Source organism: Rana temporaria, chromosome 9 (assembly GCF_905171775.1).
Source record: "Rana temporaria chromosome 9, aRanTem1.1, whole genome shotgun sequence".
NCBI classification, from domain to species: Eukaryota; Metazoa; Chordata; class Amphibia; order Anura; family Ranidae; genus Rana; species Rana temporaria.
In genome coordinates, this window is record NC_053497.1 from 31545554 (window position 1) to 31567408 (window position 21855).

A 21855-nucleotide genomic window follows, 5' to 3' on the forward strand; every position below is an offset into this window, starting at 1 on the left:
AGCGGCAACGGGATATCCAAGGCCTGTGGCCTTCTGCTCCATGCTGACAGGATGGCTGCCTGTAGGATGCGAGTGTGGCTCTGGGCGTATGGTACCGCCTCGAATGTGGCCACCATCTTGCCTAGTAACCTCATACATAGGCGAATAGTCGGTTCTTTCTTGCTTAGAACCAGTAGGATTAATTCCTTGATGGCTTTTACCTTCCTCAGAGGTAGGAACAATCCTTGTTGTTCTGTGTCTAATCTCATGCCGAGATATTCCAACTGCTTTGTGGGCTGGAAAGCTGACTTTTCTCGATTTAGGACCCAGCCGAACCTCTCGAGGTATTGGACCGTGAGGGCCACTGCTCGCTCCAAGCCGGGAGACGAGTGATCTATGACTAGGAGGTCGTCCAGGTATGCTAGGATCGTGACCCCTTGGATCCTTAGTTTGGCTAGGATTGGAGCTAGGACCTTCGTGAACACCCGGGGGGCCGTAGCCAACCCGAAGGGAAGCGCCACGAATTGGAAGTGACGCGAAGCCACCATGAAGCGTAGATATCTTTGATGTGGCTGATAAATTGGAACATGAAGGTAGGCATCCTTTATGTCTATGGACGCCATGAAGTCGTCCTTCTGGAGTGTGGCAGCTGCTGACCGCACGGATTCCATCCGAAATGAGCGGATCTTTAGATATGCATTTACCATCTTTAGGTCCAAAATTGGCCTGACATCTCCATTGGATCTTGGGATGATGAATAGGTTGGAGTAGAAACCCAGCCCCTGTTCCAGGACTGGTACCTCTACTATTACTTCCTGGGAAAGTAGATGATCTAATGCCGATCTTAATGCGGCTCCCTTTTCCGGATCGTTTGGAATCCTCGACTTCTGGAAATGAGGAGGAGGAAACCTTAGGAAATCTAATTTGTAGCCTGTGGCCACGGAAGACCGTACCCACTCGTCGGGAATGCTGGCTTCCCAAATCTCTGAAAAGAGTCGCAGCCTTCCCCCCACCTTCGTGGGTGGGGGCGCCCCTTCATAAGGTTGGCTTGGGGGCTGGTTTTGCTGGTTTGCGAAACCACTGCCTTTTGCCTCTAACAGCCTGTCCTTGTGATCTGCTGTTGAAGCCGAAGTTTGCTTTTGCAGGAGGCCGTCGATACTGCTTGGCATTAGAGGGCCCCTGCCCAGGGGAATACTGTCGTTTAAACGCAGGTCCCTGAACCTTCTTCTTAGTTGGCAAGAGAGTACTCTTGCCGTTTGAAATGGTCTGAATGTATTTATCTAGGTCTTCTCCGAAGAGTCGTCCTCCATGGAAGGGGAACCCTACCAGGAGCTTCTTGCATGGGGGCTCAGCCTCCCAGCTTTTTAACCATAAGAGTCTTCTCATATGGATAAGGGATAACGATAAACGTGACGCTTGCTGGATAGAATCCTTGATTGCGTCTACCGTAAAACATATGGCCTTAGGGACATCCGAAAATTTTTCTGCCTGCTGGGCCGGAATAAGTTTAAGCATCTGCTTAAATTGATCCGATAATGCTTGAGCGACCCCAATCGCAGCCACAGCTGGCTGTACTACTGCCCCTGCAGTAGTGAAGGAGTTCTTAAGTAGTGCTTCCAAGCGCTTATCAACTGGATCCTTGAACACCTGTATGTTTTCTACAGGGCATGTTAACGATCTGTTAACACATGAGATGGCTGCGTCCACTGCAGGAGTAGCCCATCTTTTGGAAAATTTTTCTTCCATAGGATATAGGACAGAGAACCTTTTAGGTGGTAAGAAGATCTTATCTGGCTTGTTCCAATCTTGGAACAAAATTCCCTCTAATAGAGGATGGATCGGAAACACAGCATTGCTTTGAGGCGCCCTCAGTGAGCCCAAAGCTGAAACCGTCGATACCTGGAGATCTGGTACTGGCAAGTTGAATGTCCTATGGACCAAGTCCGACAATCCTTGAATCCACCAGCTCTCCCTCAGGGAGACTGCCCCAGACTCCTCTGTATCCGGGTCTTCGATCCCTGAACCTACTTGGTCCGTGTCCAAGAGGTCGTCCAATTCCCCTGAGGAAAGGACCTCCTCTTCTGAGGGTCCGCGCTCGGGCGACGGAGATCTATTCCGCTTACTGCCCCGCATAGCTGCGGATATCATTTTTCCCATGCTTTTCTCATCTCTTTTAAAGAGGTGAGTAATACCTCCTCCGTGACCATCTTAGGGTTGGACTGACCCGCGTCAGCTCCAGCCCCAGATCCCGATGGCCCCAAGGCTCCCTGTAGGGAAAACAGCGGCATACCATGGTACAATACCGAGGTACACCTGCTACCTATTGGTATTTGGAACTATAAAAGTTAATTGTCCAAACACCTGTTTGGGGGATAAAAAAATGCTTCCTCTCCCCTAGATGACTTTTTTTTTTTTTTTTTTTCGTTTTTGTTTCAAATCCAGGAAAGAAAAAACATTCTGTCCCCCTGAGTAGTATTGCAAAGAAAAACTATGAGATGGAAAAGAAACAGCCTATTTCTAGGCTTGACAAAACAGTCCTCTGAAGACTGCAATATCCTTTCTGGCCACTGTGTGTCCTCGGCGCCCCGTGCTGCCGCTCTGGTCTTTCTCCTCAGTTCCAAAGTATTGATGGAACAAACAAGGAAGGGCCGCCCCTTCCTTTAAGCCACTGACCCGCCCTTCCCCCCCAGCAACCTCAAACAGGAAATGCCCCTCCCGACAGGGGGAGGGGGGGGGATTTTGGGAGGAAGGGACCTCTCTGTTCCAGCAAACTGCAGCCTGCAGCCTGGAACCATGAGGAGGTCAGCGTTTTGCCTGCTTGCAGGCTCTGAGGAGGAAGACTGAATGGAGCATCGCCTGGAGGCCTGCAGGTAAGCAAAGCTCTCTGACACACACATATATTTTTATATAACACAGGCCCCACTCAATGCTTTTCCAACACTACAAGGGAGGTCACATCTTATGGGGAATAATACATAGAGAGCCATCCTATCTTTATGATATGTGACTAGTTTGCCAGATGCAGTGCATAACTTTAGGCATGTCCCCTGTGACCCCCCAGAAAAAACCTGCTAAGAACCAAGTTCCGCAAGTTTTCCCCTCACTTACCTGCTCCATGCCGCAGGACTTTGCCAAGCAAGAGGCCCAATCTTCCCCCATCTCCGTGGGGATGTCTAGACCTTCAGGCCCTGGGTTCCTATGAAGGATCCACTGTCCTGGGCCCATATAGCACCCTGGCAACAGAAAACTTTAGGTACCCAAAGGTTTCTAAGTTCTGGGCCCAGGGTCCAGCTCTCTAAAAAGAAAAGCATTATGGGCTATACCCCAAGGGTTTGGGGTCCGGTTACTGACCACTTTAGCGCTGAGGCTTTTTTGGACAGAACCGGTAGCTCACCTAATCCCAAGGATGCGGAGGCAAGCTAAACCATGACTAACACCTAAGACACTGGCGTAAAAACTGAGGTACTCCTCCTATGGGAGGGGGTTATATAGGGAGGGGCATTTCCTGTTTGAGATTGCCAGTGTCTACACCTGAAGGTACTCCATATAACCCATATAGTAATGAATATGCCGCTCTGTGTCCCGTGATGTACGATAAAGAAAAAACTTTTTTTCCACAGGAATTCGGGCCACTTTGGGGGTGCGCGGTATACGCGGGAGCGCGTTATACCGCGATAAATACGGTATATACCATTACATTCAGCATACTTCCGACATGTACAGTATGCTGTTTTTTTTTTCTTTTTTTCGCTGTACATACCGTATTATTGTTCTTTTCCACCCGGCTTCCGGGTACACACTCCCGCGGGAGTAGGCGTTCCTATGCAGCGGCGCAGTGTCATGTGGGACTTCGCCCAGATGATTGACGTGCTTGATAAAAACTTACCCTCGGCGCATAAGGCGCGTCACGAGTTCCGAAAATAGCCGAACTGGGAGTCGGCTCTATACGGCGCCTGCGCACAGACTAGGAGCCGTGTAGAGCTGACTGCGCAGGCGCCGTATAGAGCCGACTCCGAGTTCGGCTATTTTTGGAACTCGTGACGTGCCTTATCCACCGGGGGGACGTTTTTATCAAGCAGGTCAATCATCTGGGCTATGTCCCAGATGACATTGCGCCGCTGCATAGGAACGCCTACACCCGCAGGTGTGAGAACCCGGAAGCCGGGAGGAAAAGAACAATAATACGGTATGTACAGCAAAAAAAAAAAAAAAAAAACAGCATACTGTACATGTCGGAAGTAAGCTGAATGTAATGGTATTTCCATGTTTTTAGGGTGAACCTCCGCTTTAAAGCAGAGGCCATCCAGAAAAAAAAATATTAAAAGCCAGCAGCTACAAATACTGCAGCTGCTGACTTTTAATAAATGGACACTTACCTGTCCAGGGTGCTCGCAATGTCAGCAGCCGAAGCCGATCAATCGCTGGGCTCTCGGCTTCCCCCATCCTCGGTGAGGGAATCAGGAAGTGAAGCAGCTTCACTTCCTGGTTCCCTACTGCGCATGCGTGAGACGTGCTGCGTGTCCTCACTGTTCCCCGCTGTCTTCTGGGACCTGTGTGTTTCCCAGAAGACAGCGGGGGGGGGAGTGACGTAGACCCCCGCAGACTCTGCCGGGGTCTATGCCCGGAAGTGGGTGAAAATACCTGTACATGGGCGTCCGCTCATAGGGTTAGGGGGGACGGGTGACCCCCCTGGAATCGGCAAGGGTCTGCCATGCTCGCATCCGTAGCTGTGCTGACTCTCTCTGTGTTTGTGTAGGCGGCTCCACAGCTGTTGCAAGATCAGTGTCCAAAACTATTTTCTCATAGCTTTTTTCAGGTTCGAGCCTGAAAGTTGCAACAGTCTAAACACAACAATTACCAAACAATTCTCTTCTTTTTAAATATAATTTATGTTTGGTGTGTTAAAGGGGTTGTAAAGGTACCATTTGTTTTCCTAAAGAGCTTCCTTTACCTTAGTGCAGTCCTCCTTCACTTACCTCATCCTTCCATTTTGCTTTTAAATGTCCTTATTTCTTCTGAGAAATCCTCACTTCCTGTTCTTCTGTCTGTAACTCCACACAGTAATGCAAGGCTTTCTCCCTGGTGTGGAGTGTCAAGCTCGTCCCCTCCCTTGGACTACAAGAGAGTCAGCCCACTAACACATGGCTCCTTTCTCTATCTGCAATGTAGAGAGCGTCTTGACTCTCCTGTAGTCCAAGGAAGGGGGCGAGCACGACACTCCACACCAGGGAGAAAGCCTTGCATTACCGTGTGGAGTTACAGACAGAAGAACAGGAAGTGAGGATTTCTCAGAAGAAATAAGGACATTTAAAAGCAAAATGGAAGGATGAGGTAAGTGAAGGAGGACTGCACTAAGGTAAAGGAAGCTATTTAGGGGGGAAAAAAAATTGTACCTTTACAACCCCTTTAAGTTATACCATTTTTTGGGAAGGCATATGTCAATATCATTTTTGACATATGCCTTCCCAAAAATTAAATAATAATAATTCACTGACCCACCACTAGCCCGCCATTGCTACCTGCAGGATGACTCCAGGCACCCATGGGTGGTATTCGGTGCTGATGATGATGATGCGGCCCACACTCAGGCATTTCATTCCATTCATGGACTCTACCACCTTTCTCTAGATAAGGAAACAAATACAAACCACACATGAGGTTGAGTGTGCGTTAATAAATATCTGGAAATACCCCTCTGGATCCCATATGCAGCAGTCCAGTATTTGCATTGTGCTTTACCTGCAAGGTTTCTCTGGTACAAATAAGTTCCTGTACTGTCAAAAAGTAGTCCTGCAGGTCGGCCAGGTCCCCTGAGCATTCCACTTCCCCCATGTCCCCCAGTGTCTTGGTGAGGACCTTTATCCGCTGTTCATGAGCCTGTTGAATAAATGTAGAATATATTGAATAATGTGACCTCCACCTATATAACAAAACATCCCTATGGTAGGTTATTGGGGTTTCCAGGTCACCCCGGCAGGACAAAACACATTGGTTTATCCCCTCTGTATCACCCTTCAGGAGGAGGACAGACTCACAACTCCCTTTTATACAGTGCATTTGGAAAGTATTCACAGCTCGAGCTGGGCAATTCCCCCCCCCCCCCCCCCCAAAAAATCTAAGATTTTTTTTATACAAAACTCGATTCACGATTCGGATCAAGTTTTTTTTTTATGGACACCGCAATGGTCCTGGGGAGCTGCGGGCAGGAGTTTTTAGGTGAGGCCGCAGCTTTGGCCTAGTCCGCGGCGTCCGGCCGAAGCCACGGCCTCGCCTAAAAACTCCTGCCCGCAGCTCCCCAGGACCGGCGCAGTGTCAGTGCCAGTCCTGAGGAGCTGCGGGCAGGAGTTTTTAGGTGAGGCCGCGGCTTTGGCCTATTCCGCAGCGTCTGGCCTTGCAGACTAGGCCGAAGCCGCGGCCTCGCCTAAAAACTCCTGCCCGCAGTTCCTCAGGACCGGCGCAGTGTCAGAGCCAGCCCTGGGGAAAATATATCTGAATCGATTTGACCTTCCAACTCGATTTTTAAATCAAATCGATTTTTTGCACAGCGCTTCACTTTTTCCACATTTTGTTATGTTACAGCCTTATTCCAAAATGGATTCATTCATTCATTCATTAAATACACAAGATTGGTGTTGGGATTTTTTAGAGGTGCAAAGAAAATATATCAAATATATTTTAAAAATATTTGACTTTTTATTTTGAGGAGCAAAATAAAAAAATAGATAAAAATTGTATAGCAAAAAGTAAAATATTTTTAAAATATATCTGATATATTTTCTTTGCACCTCTAAAAATCCCAACACCACTCTTGTCTATTTAACCATTCTGGGGATTTGGTGCTATAAACTATAGTTGGGTTAATCAGAAAACTTGTCCACATTCATTCATTTATTATTTTCCTCAAAATTCTACAAACAATACCCCTTAGAGCCCTTTCACACTGGAAACGCCTATAGCGGAGCGTTAAAATAGCGGTAAAACACCACAAATTTACAGCGATTTTACCACGATTTTACCGCGTTTTCAATTAATTTTAATGGAGCGTTTTAATAGCGTTATTTTTACTGCAAAAACGCACCAATGTGAAAGGGCTCTTAATGAAAATGGGAAAGAAGTTTTTTTTTTCTTAAATCTGCAAATTTATTAAAAGTAAAAAACTAAAAAATCCCATGTACTGTACATAAGTACAGTATTGAAGCTCCTTTGGTACAAATTACAGCCTCAAGTCTTTCTAAATATGATGCTACAAGCTTGGCACACCTATTTTTGGAAAGTTTCTCCCATTCTTCTTTGCAGGACCTCTCAAGCTCCATCAGGTTGGATGGGGAGCGTCGGTGAACAGCCATTTTCAGATTTCTCCAGAGATGTTCAGTGAGGTTCAAGTCTGGGCCACTCAAGGACATTCACATAGTTGTCCCGTAGCCACTCCTCTGTTATCTTGTCTGTGTGCTTAGGGTCGTTATCCTCTTGGAAGTCTGAGGTCCAGAGCACTCCGGAGCAGGTTTTCATCAAGGATGTCTCTGTACATTGCTGTAATTATCTTTCCATTGATCCTGACTAGTCTCACAGTTCCTGCTGCTGAAAAACACCCCCACAGCATGATGCTTCCACCACCATGCTTCACTATAGGGATGGTATTGGCCAGGTGATGAGCAGAGCCTGGTTTCCTCCAGACATGACACTTGCCATTCAGGCCAAAGTTTCATTAGACCAGAACATTTTGTTTCTCATGGTCTGAGAGTCCTTCAGGTGCCTTTTGGCAAACTCCAGATGGGCTGTCATGTGGCTCTTACTGAGGATTTGCTTCCGTCTGGCCACTCTACCATACAGGTCTGATTGGTGGAGTGCTGCAGAGATGGTTGTTCTTCTAAAAAGTTCTCCTCTCTCCACAGAGAAACACTGGAGCTCTGTCAGACCATCGGGTTCTTGGTCACCTCCCTGACTAAGGCCCTTCTTCCCAATTGCTCTGTTTGGCAGGATGGCCCGTTCTAGGAGGTGTCCCGGTGGTTCCAAACTGCTTCCATCCACGGATGATGGAGGCCACTGTGATCATTGGGACCTTCAATGCTGTAGACATTTTTCTGTATTCTTCCCCAGATCTGTGCCTCTAAGGTCTACAGAAAATTCATTGGACTTCATTAACTGTGGGCATTTTTTTCGTTTATTTTTAATAAATTTGAGAAGATTTCAAACAAACTTCTTTCACGTTGTCATTATGGGGTATTTTGAGGAAAATAATGATTTTATTCCATTTTGGAATAAGGCTGTAACATAACAAAATGTGGAAAACATAAAGCGCTTTGAATACTTTCTGGATGCACTGTATGTGCCACCCTGCAGGAGAAGGACAGACTCATAGCTCCCTTCTGTATGTGCCACCCTGCAGGAGAAGGACAGACTCATAGCTCCCTTCTGTATGTGCCACCCTGCAGGAGAAGGACAGACTCATAGCTCCCTTCTGTATGTGCCACCCTGCAGGAGGAGGACAGACTCATAGCTCCCTTCTGTATGTGCCACCCTGCAGGAGGAGGACAGACTCATAGCTCCCTTCTGTCTGTATCACCCTGCAGGAGAAGGACAGACTCATAGCTCCCTTCTGTCTGTGTCACCCTGCAGGAGAAGGACAGACTCATAGCTCCCTTCTGTATGTGCCACCCTGCAGGAGGAGGACAGACTCATAGCTCTCTTCTGTCTGTGTCACCCTGCAGGAGGAAGACAGACTCATAGCTCCCTTCTGTCTGTATCACCCTGCAGGAAGAAGACAGACTCATAGCTCCCTTCTGTCTGTATCACCCTGCAGGAAGAAGACAGACTCATAGCTCCCTTCTGTCTGTATCACCCTGCAGGAGGACAGACTCATAGCTCTCTTCTGTCTGTGTCACCCTGCAGGAGGAGGACAGACTCATAGCTCTCTTCTGTCTGTATCACCCTGCAGGAGGACAGACTCATAGCTCTCTTCTGTCTGTGTCACCCTGCAGGAGGAGGACAGACTCATAGCTCTCTTCTGTCTGTGTCACCCTGCATGAGGAAGACAGACTCATAGCCCCCTTCTATCTGTGTCACCCTGCAGGAGGAGGACAGACTCATAGCCCCCTTCTGTCTGCATCACCCTGCAGGAGGAGGACAGACTCATAGCTCCCTTCTGTCTGTGTCACCCCGCAGGAGGAGGACAGACGCATAGCTCTCTTCTGTCTGTATCACCCTGCAGGAGGAGGACAGACTCCTAGATCCCTTCTGTCTGTGCCACCCTGCAGGAGGAGGACAGACTCATAGCTCCCTTCTGTCTGTGTCACCCCGCAGGAGGAGGACAGACGCATAGCTCTCTTCTGTCTGTATCACCCTGCAGGAGGAGGACAGACTCCTAGATCCCTTCTGTCTGTGCCACCCTGCAGGAGGAAGACAGACGCATAGCTCTCTTCTGTCTGTATCACCCTGCAGGAGGAGGACAGACTCCTAGATCCCTTCTGTCTGTGTCACCCTGCAGGAGGAGGACAGACTCCTAGATCCCTTCTGTCTGTGTCACCCTGCAGGAGGAGAACAAAGTCATAGCAGATTCAAAGCTTCCTCTTTAATATGTATAGGCAATCACTGAAAGTTTTATAATTTTAAACTAAGTCAACCCTTTATTTCTCCAAGGCTTTGGCCATACTTCTCTTCTGGATCACAGGAGAACACATATTTCTGCACTCCTGTGAGCCAGATTTAGCTGACATCGGGCTGAAGTCTGCTGTTGCCTGACATCAAAGAGTTGATCCAAGCTCTGCAGGAATCCTGACAATAATGACAGGATCCACCCAGATGCCTTTCCAATAGCTGGCTCAGCCTCTCTCCCTCTCCTGCCCCCCCTCGAGCCCAGGGCTCCAGTGAGCACTGGAGGGGACAGAGCAGAGAGCGGTGACTGAGCATCACCACTCTCTGCTCAGTGAAGACCAAGAACTGAGTGATCAGCGGTCATGTGATCGATCAGTTCTTAGTCTTGGGGCCAGTGGGGAAGAGCTGCAGCACTGGGCTGTTGCTACAGCTACAAAGGTAAGTATACAGTATATGTTTTTTTTTTGTTTTTATATCCCATACTTTTCCTTTAAAGGTTATACTCACCTTGGTGTCTTTTTGTGTTCTGGCTTCTGCAAAACTCCTCTTCATCATGTCCTCCACTCTCAGCGCTTCGACTCGGAGTAGGTTTAGGATCATGGAGTACGTGAGTCGGAACTGAGATTGTAACTGAGTGGGCTTCCCCTGTGCAAGAGAAGTTACACAAGACATATTTATACACCAAGGAGCAATCAGGAAGTACAAACTGCAGTAACTTCTAACATCCAATCAGATTTTTGTTTACTGTAGATCTGTGAAAGATGAAATCTGATTGGTTATCTGATTAATGCTCTTTGCGCATCATTCCATACATATTGTATGTTACATTGTGATCTACACTTTGTCTGTCTGCTACTCACCAGCATCATCCTGTGCAAATCGCCCATGTCCGGTACGGCCGATTTACACAATATTATCACCATACCAGTACTGTCCAAACCTCGCCGCCCAGCGCGGCCGGCCATCTGTATGTATTCTCCTATAAACAGAAACAGCCAATTATACGAAGACTTCATTTTCAATCAAGTGCCACTGAAATATTGTCAGCACTTCCTGTGCTCAATGCCCATCAGTAACCAGAACAATGAACTTCTCTTATCTGGTCCCTTTTGGCCTGTTAAATATTCCGCTGGAAAGGGCAGATCCACAAAAGGATTACGCCGGCGTATCTACTGATACGCCGGCGTAATTTTAAATTTCCCGCGTCGTATCTTTGTTTTGTATCCACAAAACAAGATACGACGGCATCTGGGATCGATCCGACAGGCGTACGTCTTAGTACGCCGTCGGATCTAAGCTGCAATTTTTCGGCGGCCGCTAGGTGGCGTTCCCGTCGAAATCCGCGTTGAGTATGCAAATTAGCTAGTTACGGCGATCCACGAACGTACGTCGGCCCGGCGCATTTTTTTACGTCGTTTACGTTCGGCTTTTTCCGGCGTATAGTTAAAGCTGCTATTATGAGGCATACTCAATGTTAAGTATGGCCGTCGTTCCCGCGTACAATTTAGAATTTTTTACGTCGTTTGCGTAAGTCGTTCGCGAATAGGGATTTGCGTAGAATGACGTCACCGTCGTAAGCACTGGCTGGTTCCGGGTTAATTTCGAGCATGCGCACTGGGATACCCCCACGGACGGCGCATTTGTTTACGTCGGGTCACGACGTATTTTCATAAAACACGCCCCCATCACTTCCATTTGAATTCCGCGCCCTTACGCTGCAATAGATACACTACGCCGCCGTAACTTACGGCGCAAATTCGTTGAGGATTCAAACCAAAAAAAAGTAAGTTACAGCGGCGTAGTGTATCTTAGATACGCTACGCCCGGCGCATTAATGCGCCGATGTACGTGGATCTGCCCCGAAGGGTTTTGTTTAACCACTTCCATACCGGGCACTTAAACACCTTCCTGCCCGGGCCAATTTTCAGCTTTCTGCGCTGTCGCTGTTTAAATGACAATTGTGCGGTCATGCCACACTGTACCCAAACTAAAATGTTATAATTTTGTTCCCACAAATAGAGCTTTCTTTTGGTGGTATTTGATCATCAGTTTTTATTTCTTGCTAAACAAATAAAGAAAAAGACCGAAAATTTTGAAAAAAAATAACAAAAAAAGTTTTTTGTTTCTTTCGGTTATAAAATTTTGTAAATAAGTATGTTTTCTCCTTCACTGATGGGCACTGATAAGGCGGCACGGATGAGGTGGCACCAATTAGGTGGCACTGACGATGGGCACTGATAGGCGGCACTGATGGGTGGCACCGGTAGGCACTTAAATCTGCACTGATGGGTACTTATGGGTGGCACTGATATGCAGCACTGATGGGCATTGATAGGCGGCACTGATGGGCACTGAAATCTGCACTTATAGGTACTTATGGGTAACACTGATAGGCGGCACTAATATGCAGCACTGATGGGCACTTAAATCTGCACTGATGGGTACTTATGGGTGGCACTGATAGGCAGCACTCATAGGCACTGATATGCAGCACTGGTAGGCATCCCTGGTGGCACTGGCAGTGGTAGGCATTGTGGGTGGGCACTGATTGGCAGCTGCCTGGGCACAGATTGTCATTCCCTGGTGGTCCTAGGTGGGTTCCCTGGTGGTCCTGGGTGGGATCCGAGGGGGGGCTGTGCTGATAAACTATCAGCACAGTCAGGAGAGCAGCCGATCGTCTCTCCTCTACTTGCGTCTGTCAGACGTGAGTAAGGAAAAGCTGATCAACGGCTCTTCCTGGTTACATCGTTATCAGCCGTGATTGGACACGGCTGATCACGTGGTAAAGAGTCTCCATCAGAGACTTTTAACCTAGATCGGAGTTGCGGTGTGTCAGACCGGGGGCGTGCAGCGGCTTGATATCCTGCTGATGTCATATGACGTCCAGTCAGGATATCGAAACCACTTTGCCGCCGTCATTTTGCTATATGGTGGGCGGAAAGTGGTTAATATCTTTAATAAATGCAAAGAAAAACTTGTTGATCCTGCCAGAAATCTTGTCCGCATATAACTTCCTGTGCTCACTGCCCATCAGTAACACCATTTCTATCTGTGAGGACAGCGGAACCCCTCCCCTCTATGACATGAAGAACAGAATACGAGGAGGTTATTGTAGTTCCAGGGTGACAACTAGACATGTGCACTACCGAAATGTATTCATTTTTTCGTTTTACGGGTCATTCGTTATGATCGCAATTTGTAAATTTGCAAAAAAAATGTAAATTTCTAAATAAAAAAGTCGGGAAGCCAGGTGTCTGGGGCTAAGCTGAATGTCCAAAACGTCCGTTGTCAGGGGGACGTTTTGGAGCATTCGAACAGGTCAGCACCGTCACATGGGCAGCTCCAACCAATCAGCAGCCGCACAGCCCGTCCTATCAGCTATGCAGAAGACGCAAAGATGGAGAGAGGATTCCTAAGCCCCGGCTCCTGATGCGAATATACCGAGTAAGTTCACCTTAGAGTTTTCTGTAAGGGTGAACCTCCCCTTTAAATTATAGGTATTGGAATCTTCTTTCAAACTTGGCTGTTAGTGAATATAACAAGTACGAATTTATCCAAAGTTACGAATTATCCGAAATTACGGATGCCGCATCTAAACGAATGCAACGGAACAAATCAATAATTATAAAATGTTTTTTTTATTATTAAGTCGTTATGTTCTATTCGTTATTTAGGATAATTCGTAACTTCGGATAAATTCATATTCGTCCATTTACTTGGCAAAACATTATCTTTCACAATATAAAAAAAAAATTGGGCTAACTTTACCATTGACTTATTTTTTAAAATCAAAAAAGTTTTTTTTTATGCGCTTGTAAGACCGCTGTGCAAATACGGTGTGACATAAAGTATTGCAACGATCGCCATTTTATTCTCTAGGGTGTTAGAAAAATAAAATGTATAATGTTTGGGGGTTCCAAGCAATTTTTTAGCAAAAAAAAAAACAGTTTTTAACTTGTAAACACCAAATCTCAGAAAGAGGCTCAGTTCTTAACCACTTCCCGACCGCCGCATGTAAATGTAAGTCCACAGTATGGCACGTACAGGCACATGGGCGTTCATGTACGTCCTTGCCTTCTAGCGGGTGGGGGGTCCGATCGGGCGGCGGTCGGGTTCGCTCGGGGAGCAATCCGGGACGACGGCGCGGCTATTCGTTTATAGCCGCTCCGTCGCGATCGCTCCCCGAAGCTGAAGAATGGGGAGAGCCGTATGTAAACACGGCTTCCCCGTGCTTCACTGTGGCGCCGCATCGATCGTGTCATCCCCTTTATAGGGAGACACAATCGATGACGTCAGTCCTACAGCCACACCCCCCTACAGTTGTAAACACACACTAGGTGAAACATAACTCCTACAGCGCCCCCTGTGGTTAACTCCCAAACTGCAACTGTCATTTTCACAATAAAGAATGCAATTTAAATGCATTTTTTGCTGTGAAAATGACAATGGTCCCAAAAATGTGTCAAAATTGTCCGAAGTGTCCGCCATAATGTCGCAGTCACGAAAAAAATCGCTGATCGCCGCCATTAGTAGTAAAAAAATAATAATTAATAAAAATGCAATAAAACTATCCCCTATTTTGTAAACGCTATAAATTTTGCGCAAACCAATCGATAAACGCTTATTGCGATTTTTTTTACTAAAAATAGGTCGAAGAATACGTATCGGCCTAAACTGAGGGAAATTTTTTTTTTTATATATGTTTTTGGGGGATATTTATTATAACAAAAAGTAAAAAATATTGCATTTTTTTCAAAATTGTCGCTTTATTTTTGTTTATAACGCAAAAAATAAAAACTGCAGAGGTGATCAAATACCACCAAAAGAAATCTCTATTTGTGGGGAAAAAAAGGACGCCAATTTTGTTTGGGGGCCACGTCGCATGACCGCGCAATTGTCTGTTAAAGCGACGCAGTGCCGAACTGTAAAAACACCTTGGGTCTTTAGGCAGCATTTTGGTCCGGGGCTTAAGTGGTTAAGTGGATAAGTCAGATTTTGGTGGTTCCAGCATCCTTGTAGCAAGTCTTATCAGTGTGTGCGAGAACAGTGAAGAGGATGACTTCCCTACAGGGACAATCATACCTGGAGTCAGGTCTCGGAAATTGGTGCCATCATGTTTTCGGATTGAATCGAACACCACTGTGCGAGCCGGCATGTTAACGCCCATGGCGAACGTCTCTGTGGCAAACAGGATCTGAGAGAACAAAGCACAGCTTAGAAGAATCATAAACTTTAGTACAGTTGACATTTTCAGAAACAAACAGGCCTGTTTTACATCAAAATACATCAAGGTACTAAAAACAAAAGGCCAACACACTTGCACACTGGTATAAAAAAAAAAATATGGTAAATTATACAGTAAAACCTTGGTTTGCGAGCATAATTCGTTCCAGAAACATGCTTGTAATCCAAAGCACTTGTATATCAAAGCATTTTTTTTTTACAGGGTATAAAATAGAAGAGAGGCGCCTCTAAGTGTAGCAATAAGTTGCTAAATGTTGTATCTTCATTAAAATTAACCATATTGCTACACTTAGAGGCTCCTCTCTTCTCTTTTATACTCAGTTGTGACATGACGCTACTCTTATATCAAAACATTGCTTGTATATCAAGGCAAAATGTATTAAAACATTTTGCGTGTCTTGCAAAACGCTCTCAAATCAAGTTACTCTCAAACCAAGGTTTTACTGTACTTATCTAGTAACCCAGAGCCTCCAGAATCTGCTACCGGGGGCAGCCACTAGAGGGAGCGCCTGGATTAGACAAGCAGACTGAAAACATGCTTTTTTGGGCCCCAGAGATATCACGGATATTGCATACAATAATTTACCACTTGCTTACTGGGCACATATAACCCCTTCCTGCCCAGGTGAAATTTCAGCTTCCGGCACTGCGCCGATTTAACTGACAATTGCGCAGTCGTGCGACATGGCTTCCAAACAAAATTGACGTCCTTTTTTCCCCACAAGTAGAGCTTTCTTTTGGTGGTATTTGATCACCTCTGCGGTTTTTATTTTTTGCGCTATAAACAAAAAAAAAAGTGTCATTTAAAAAAAAAAAAAACAATGGGCTAGATTCAGCAAAGAATTACGCCGGCGTATCCATAGATACGCCGCGTAAATTCAAAGCTGTGCCGGCGTATATCTTCTTTCTGTATTCAGAAAGCTAGATACGCCGACATTAGCCTAAGATCCGACTGGCATAAGTCTCTTACGCCGTCGTATCTTAGGGTGCATTCTCACGCTGGCCGCTAGGTGGCGCTCCCGTCATTTTCGGCGGAGAGTATGCAAATTACCTAGATATGCCGATTCCCAAACGTACGTGCGCCCGGCGTTCGTTTTTGACATCGTTTGCGTAAGGCTTTTTCGGCGTAACGTTGTGCCTGCTTCTATGAGGCGCACTCAATGTTAAGTATGGACGTCGTTCCCGCTTCGATATTTGAATTTTTTACGTCATTTGCGTAAGTCGTTCGCGAATAGGGCTGGACGTAATTTACGTTCAAGTCGAAACCAATGACGTCCTTGCGACGTCATTTGGAGCAATGCACACTGGGATATGTACACTGGGATATGTACACGGACGGCGCATGCGCCGTTCGTACAAAACGTCAATCACGTCAGGTCAACACACATTCACATAAAACACGCCCCCCCTTTACACATTTAAATGATGTGCGCTTACGCCGGCCCCATTTACGCTACGCCGCCGCAACTTATGGAGCAAGTGCTTTGTGAATACTGCACTTGCTCCTGTAAGTTGCGGCTGCGTAGCGTAAATACGATACGCTGCGCCGCTGTTAGATTGCACGCCCCTACCTGAATCTAGCCCAATATTTTTTACTTGTTGCTATAATAAATAGCCCAATTCTTTTAAAAAAAAAAAAAAAATTCTCAGTCTAGGCCGATATGTATTTTTCTACATATTTTTGGTAAAAAAAAAAAAATAAATCGCAAAAGCGAATGGTTTGAGCAAAACTTATAGCGCCTACAAAATAGGGGACAGAATTATTATTTTTTATTATTTTTTTTTTTACTAGTAATGGCGGCGATCTGCGATTTTTATCAGCACTGCGACATTATGGCGGACACATTTTTGGCACCATTCACATTTATACTGCGATCAGTGCTATAAATATGCACTGAATACTGTATAAATGTGACTGGCATTGAAGGGGTTAACACTAGGGGTTGAGGAAGGGGTTAACACTAGGGGTTGAGGAAGGGGTTAACACTAGGGGTTGAGGAAGGGGTTAAAAGTGTGCCCTGCATAGTGTTTCTAACTGTGGGGGAAGGGGACTGACTGGGGGAGGTGACCGATCTGTGTCCCTATGTACACCCACAGATCCACGTCTATGTCTCTGTAACCGCCGATCGCGGGTGCCTGGCAGACATTGCGGCCGCCAGGCACGCGCATCGGCATCTCAGTGATGCGGCGGGCACGCGCGCGCCCCCCAGTGGCCGGAGTGCGTATATAGACGGCCTCCCGGAAATTTAGATCCATACTTCGGCCGTATAAAGTCGTACGGCCGTCAGGAAGAGACTTTCGTTCTGCCATTTTTCAGGTATGACGAGTATTGGAATTGTGTCATCAACTGCTTTCATTATATATTTACTTTCTGATATCACAATTGGCAAGGATTCAATTTCTTTCGAAATTCTGTAGAAAAAAGAGTCATCTAGTACTTTGACTTATCTTTGTTTACTTTTATAACAAGTAAAACAGAGGTATTTTGGATGTAACTTTCCATATGCAAGTCTATGTCAACTACCTTATACCTACTGGGGTCCAAATACAGATGTGCTCATAAGTTTACATACCCTGGCAGAATTTACGATTTCTTCGCCATTTTTCAGAGAATATGAATAACACAAAAACGTTTCTTTCACTCATGGTTAGTGTTTGGCTGAAGCCATTTATTATCAATCAACTGTGTTTACTCTTTTTAAGTCATAATGGCAACAGAAACTACCCAAATGACCCTGATCAAAAGTTTTGGCCTGATAACATGCACACAAGTTGACACAAAGGAGTTTGGATGGCTATTAAAAGGTAACCATCCTCATCTGTTTGCTTGTATTTAGTGTGTGTTTATAAAAGGTCAGTGAGTTTCTGGACTCCGGACAGACCCTTGCATCTTTCATCCAGTGCTGCACTGACATTTCTGGATTCTAAGTCATGGGGAAAGCAAAAGAATTGTCATAGGATCTGCGTGAAAAGGTAGTTGAACTGTATAAAACAGTAAAGGGATATAAAAAGATATCCAAGGAATTGAGAATGCCAATCAGCAGTGTTAAAACTCTAATCAAGAAGTCGAAAATTAGGGATTCTGTTGAAACCAAACCATGGTCAGGTAGACCAACTAAAATCTCAGCCACAACTGCCAGGAAAATTGTTCGGGATGCAAAGAAAACCCCACAAATATCTTCAGGTGAAATACAGGTCTCTCTGAAAACATGTGGTGTGGCAGTTTCAAGATGCACAATAAGGAGGCACTTGAAGAAAGATGGGCTGCATGGTCGAGTCTCCAGAAGAAAACCATTACTACACAAATGCCACAAAGTATTCCACTTACAATACACCAAACAGCAGAGAGACAAGCCTAAAACCTTCTGGCACAAAGTCATTTGGAGTGATGAGACCAAAATTGAGCTTTTTGGCCACAGCCATAAACACTTCATATGGAGAGGAGTCAACAAGGTCTATGATGAATGGTACACCATCCCTACTGTGAAACACGGAGGTGGATCACTGAGGTTTTGGGGATGTGTGATACAAAGACACAGGAAATTTGGTCAAAATTGATGGCAAGATGAATGAAGTATGTTATCAAAAAATACTGGAGGAACATTTGCATTCATCAGCCAGGAAGCTGCGCATGGGACGTACTTGGATATTCCAACATGACAATGATCCAAAACACAAGGCCAAGTTGACCTGTCATTGGCTACAGCAGAATAAAGTGAAGGTTCTAGAGTGACCATCTCAGTCTCCTGACTTCAATATCATTGAGCCAATCTGTGGAGATCTCAAACGTGCCGTTCATGCAAGACGGCCCAAGAATTTACAGGAACTGGAGGCTTTTTGCCAAGAGGAATGGGCAGCTTTACCATCTGAGAAGAGAAAGAGCCTCACCCACAAATACCACAAAAGACTTCAAGCTGTCATTGCTGTTAAAGTGGGCAATACACGGTATTAAGAACTGGGGTATGTAAACTTTTGATCAGGGTCATTTGGATAGTTTCTGTTGTCATTATGATATAAAAAAAGAGTAAACACAGTTGATTGATAATAAATGGCTTCAGCCCAACACTAACCATGAGTGAAAAATGGGAAAGAGAATCCGGCAGGCTGGTTGCACCAAAGTCAATGAACTTGTTACATTCAGCTTGCCCATTGAGGGTTCAAATCTCGGCCAGTTCCTGCTGAACCAGCCAAGATTCAAACCGTGTCTGACTTAGACTTTTTTCTTTTAAGTGTTGTTATTTTAACCACTTGCTGACCGCCGCGCGCAGATGTACGTCGACACAAAAGCACGGGCAGGCACATTGGTGTACCTGTACGTCCCTTTAAATTTGTCGCCCAGCGGGCGTGCGCGATTGTGGTCGGCAAAGGCAGAACAGGGGGGATGCCTTTGTGAACAAGGCATTCCCCTATTCTGCCTAGTGACACTGTCACTGATGGCTGTTCCCCGTGATCAGGAACGGTCATCAGTGATGTGTCACGTGTAGCCACGCCCCCTAACAGTAAGAATCACTCCCTAGGACACACTTAACCCCTTCAGCGCCACCTAGTGGTTAACCCCTTCACTGCCAGTGTCATTTTCACAGTAATCAGTGCATTTTTATAGTACTGATCACTGAAAAAATGACAATGGTCCCAAAAATATGTCAAAAGTGTCCGATGTGTCCGCCATAAAGTCACAGTCACAATAAAAATCGCTGATCGCCGCCATTACTAGTAAAAATTGGGAACAGTGTGTTTCCCAGATGACAGCGGGGGGAGGGGAAGGGACATGACTCCCGCACAAGTTTTGTTCCCGGAAGTGGGTGCAAATACCTGTCTTAGACAGGTATCTGCACTATGGTTGCCACCTTTTCTTCGAACCAAACCCGAACACTTTAGCAGCGCAGGGCACTTTTTTTTCGTACTATACATTATAGGATTATAAAAGACCTGGGACACCATTGGGTGACCCAACAAAAGTAGTAATGTGGCACACATATCGGTGGCAAACAGTGGGTGTGGCCAAAAGGCTCTTGCAGACATCAACGCCCAGCCTCCCAGCGATGCCAAAGCTGCCACCCGCAGCTCTCATGACGGCAACAGATTTGTGTGCAACTATCTCAGTTACTTGGGGAGACACAGCCCTGTCTGAATAATGTGTCCGGGTTTCAGACGGACTTAAACCCAGACACATAATTTAAAACCTGAACTGTCCGGGTGAATCCTGGACAGGTGGCAACCCTAATCTGCACCCCCCCCTCTGAAAGGTGCCAAATGTGACACCGGAGGGGGTGGAGGGTTACAAAAAGCGAAAGTTCAATTTTTGGGTGGTATTTGGTTACCTCTGCGGCTATAAAACATTTCCAATAAAAAATCAACTGTAAAAAAATGTGTATTCTGCTACATATTTTGGTCGTGCAGGGAGAAGATGCAAACTCCATGCAGATAGTGTCCTTGCCATGGTTTGCTCTGAGGACCTCAGTGTTGAACACAAAACCTCTGTGCTCAGATCTTACATCGTTGCAGACGTGTCGGAACAAATGCAGAGGTCAGCACAGGCTGGCAGGCAAACAGATGGTTGTTTGGATGTCAGCATGGAGGCAAATACCGGGAAATGCTGGGAAATACTTACACAAACATGGGCAGATAAGAAGACAGCAGTCAGCAATTCATTTATCTCTTGACGGGAAAAAAAAAAATCGAACAAAATATTGATATATTAAGCCGTACTGCACAAGACAGAATTCCCAGGAATCACAGTAAACAGATATGTGAATGGGATTTTTCTTTTGTAACCCCCTTTTTTTTGTCATTTGATATTTTTTTATGTTTTTTAGACAAATTATTGTCAAAACATGTATATATTTGCTTCTTTTTGAATATATTGGTACCTATTTAGGAGTGTGTGGTGGATGTCTCTGGATTGTGCAACTCTCCGCTCCCTTCATCTCGATGCCTGGCAGGCTCTTGGGGTTTCCCATCCACTGCCGGGGGGAGGACCACGGGTATATCCTGTCTTTCTAAGCCCATTGGGATGTATATTTACATCCATTAGGGTTACCCCCGGCAGTGGTGGCTTTTTGATCCTTACGTTATATTGCTCAGACTTTCCATTCAGCACTGAGCATTAGAACACCTTTAACCACTTAAGGACCGGACCAATATGCTGCCTAAAGACCCAAGGTGTTTTTACAGTTCGGGACTGCGTCGCTTTAACAGACAATTGCGCGGTCGTGCGACGTGGCTCCCAAACAAAATTGGCGTCCTCTTTTTTCCCACAAATAGAGCTTTCTTTTGGTGGTATTTGATCACCTCTGCGGTTTTTATTTTTTGCGCTATAAACAAAAATAGAGCGACAATTTTGAAAAAAATGCAATATTTTTTACTTTTTGCTATAATAAATATCCCCCAAAAACATATATAAAAATTTATTTTTTCCTCAGTTTAGGCCGATACGTATTCGTCTACCTATTTTTGGTAAAAAAAAAAATCGCAATAAGCGTTTATCGATTGGTTTGCGCAAAATTTATAGCGTTTACAAAATAGGGGATAGTTTTATTGCATTTTTATTAATTTTTTTTTTTTACTACTAATGGCGGCGATCAGCGATTTTTTTTCGTGACTGCGACATTATGGCGGACACTTCGGACAATTTTGACAAATTTTTGGGACCATTGTCATTTTCACAGCAAAAAATGCATTTAAATTGCCTTGTTTATTGTGAAAATGACAGTTGCAGTTTGGGAGTTAACCACAGGGGGCGCTGTAGGATTTAGTGTACACTTAGTGTGTGTTTACAACTGTAGGGGGGTGTGGCTGTAGGAATGTCGTCATCAATCGAGTCTCCCCTATAAAGGGGATCACTCGATCGATCCAGCGCCATAGTGAAGCACGGGGAAGCCGTGTTTACATACGGCTCTCCCCGTTCTTCAGCTCCGGGGAGCGATCGCGACGGAGCGGCTATAAACAAATAGCCGCGCCGTCGTCCCGGATCGCTCCCCGAGGGAACCCGACCGCCGCGTGTAGCGGGGGTCCTGATCGGACCCCCCACCCGCTAGAAGG

At 45.7% G+C, this 21855-nt stretch overlaps 1 protein-coding gene across 1 annotated transcript in view; it reads right to left on the reverse strand.

The window, feature by feature from the left end:
* SKIV2L (Ski2 like RNA helicase) overlaps window positions 1-21855 on the reverse strand; it is a 106076-nt gene that overhangs the window by 23212 nt on the left and 61009 nt on the right. Inside the window, exons 19-23 of the mRNA XM_040323079.1 lie at window positions 14653-14764; window positions 10431-10549; window positions 10078-10215; window positions 5719-5856; window positions 5499-5603 (exon numbers count right to left, since the gene is read on the reverse strand). Coding sequence (XP_040179013.1) covers window positions 5499-5603; window positions 5719-5856; window positions 10078-10215; window positions 10431-10549; window positions 14653-14764 — 612 coding nt within the window. The remainder of the gene's footprint in view (window positions 1-5498; window positions 5604-5718; window positions 5857-10077; window positions 10216-10430; window positions 10550-14652; window positions 14765-21855) is intronic.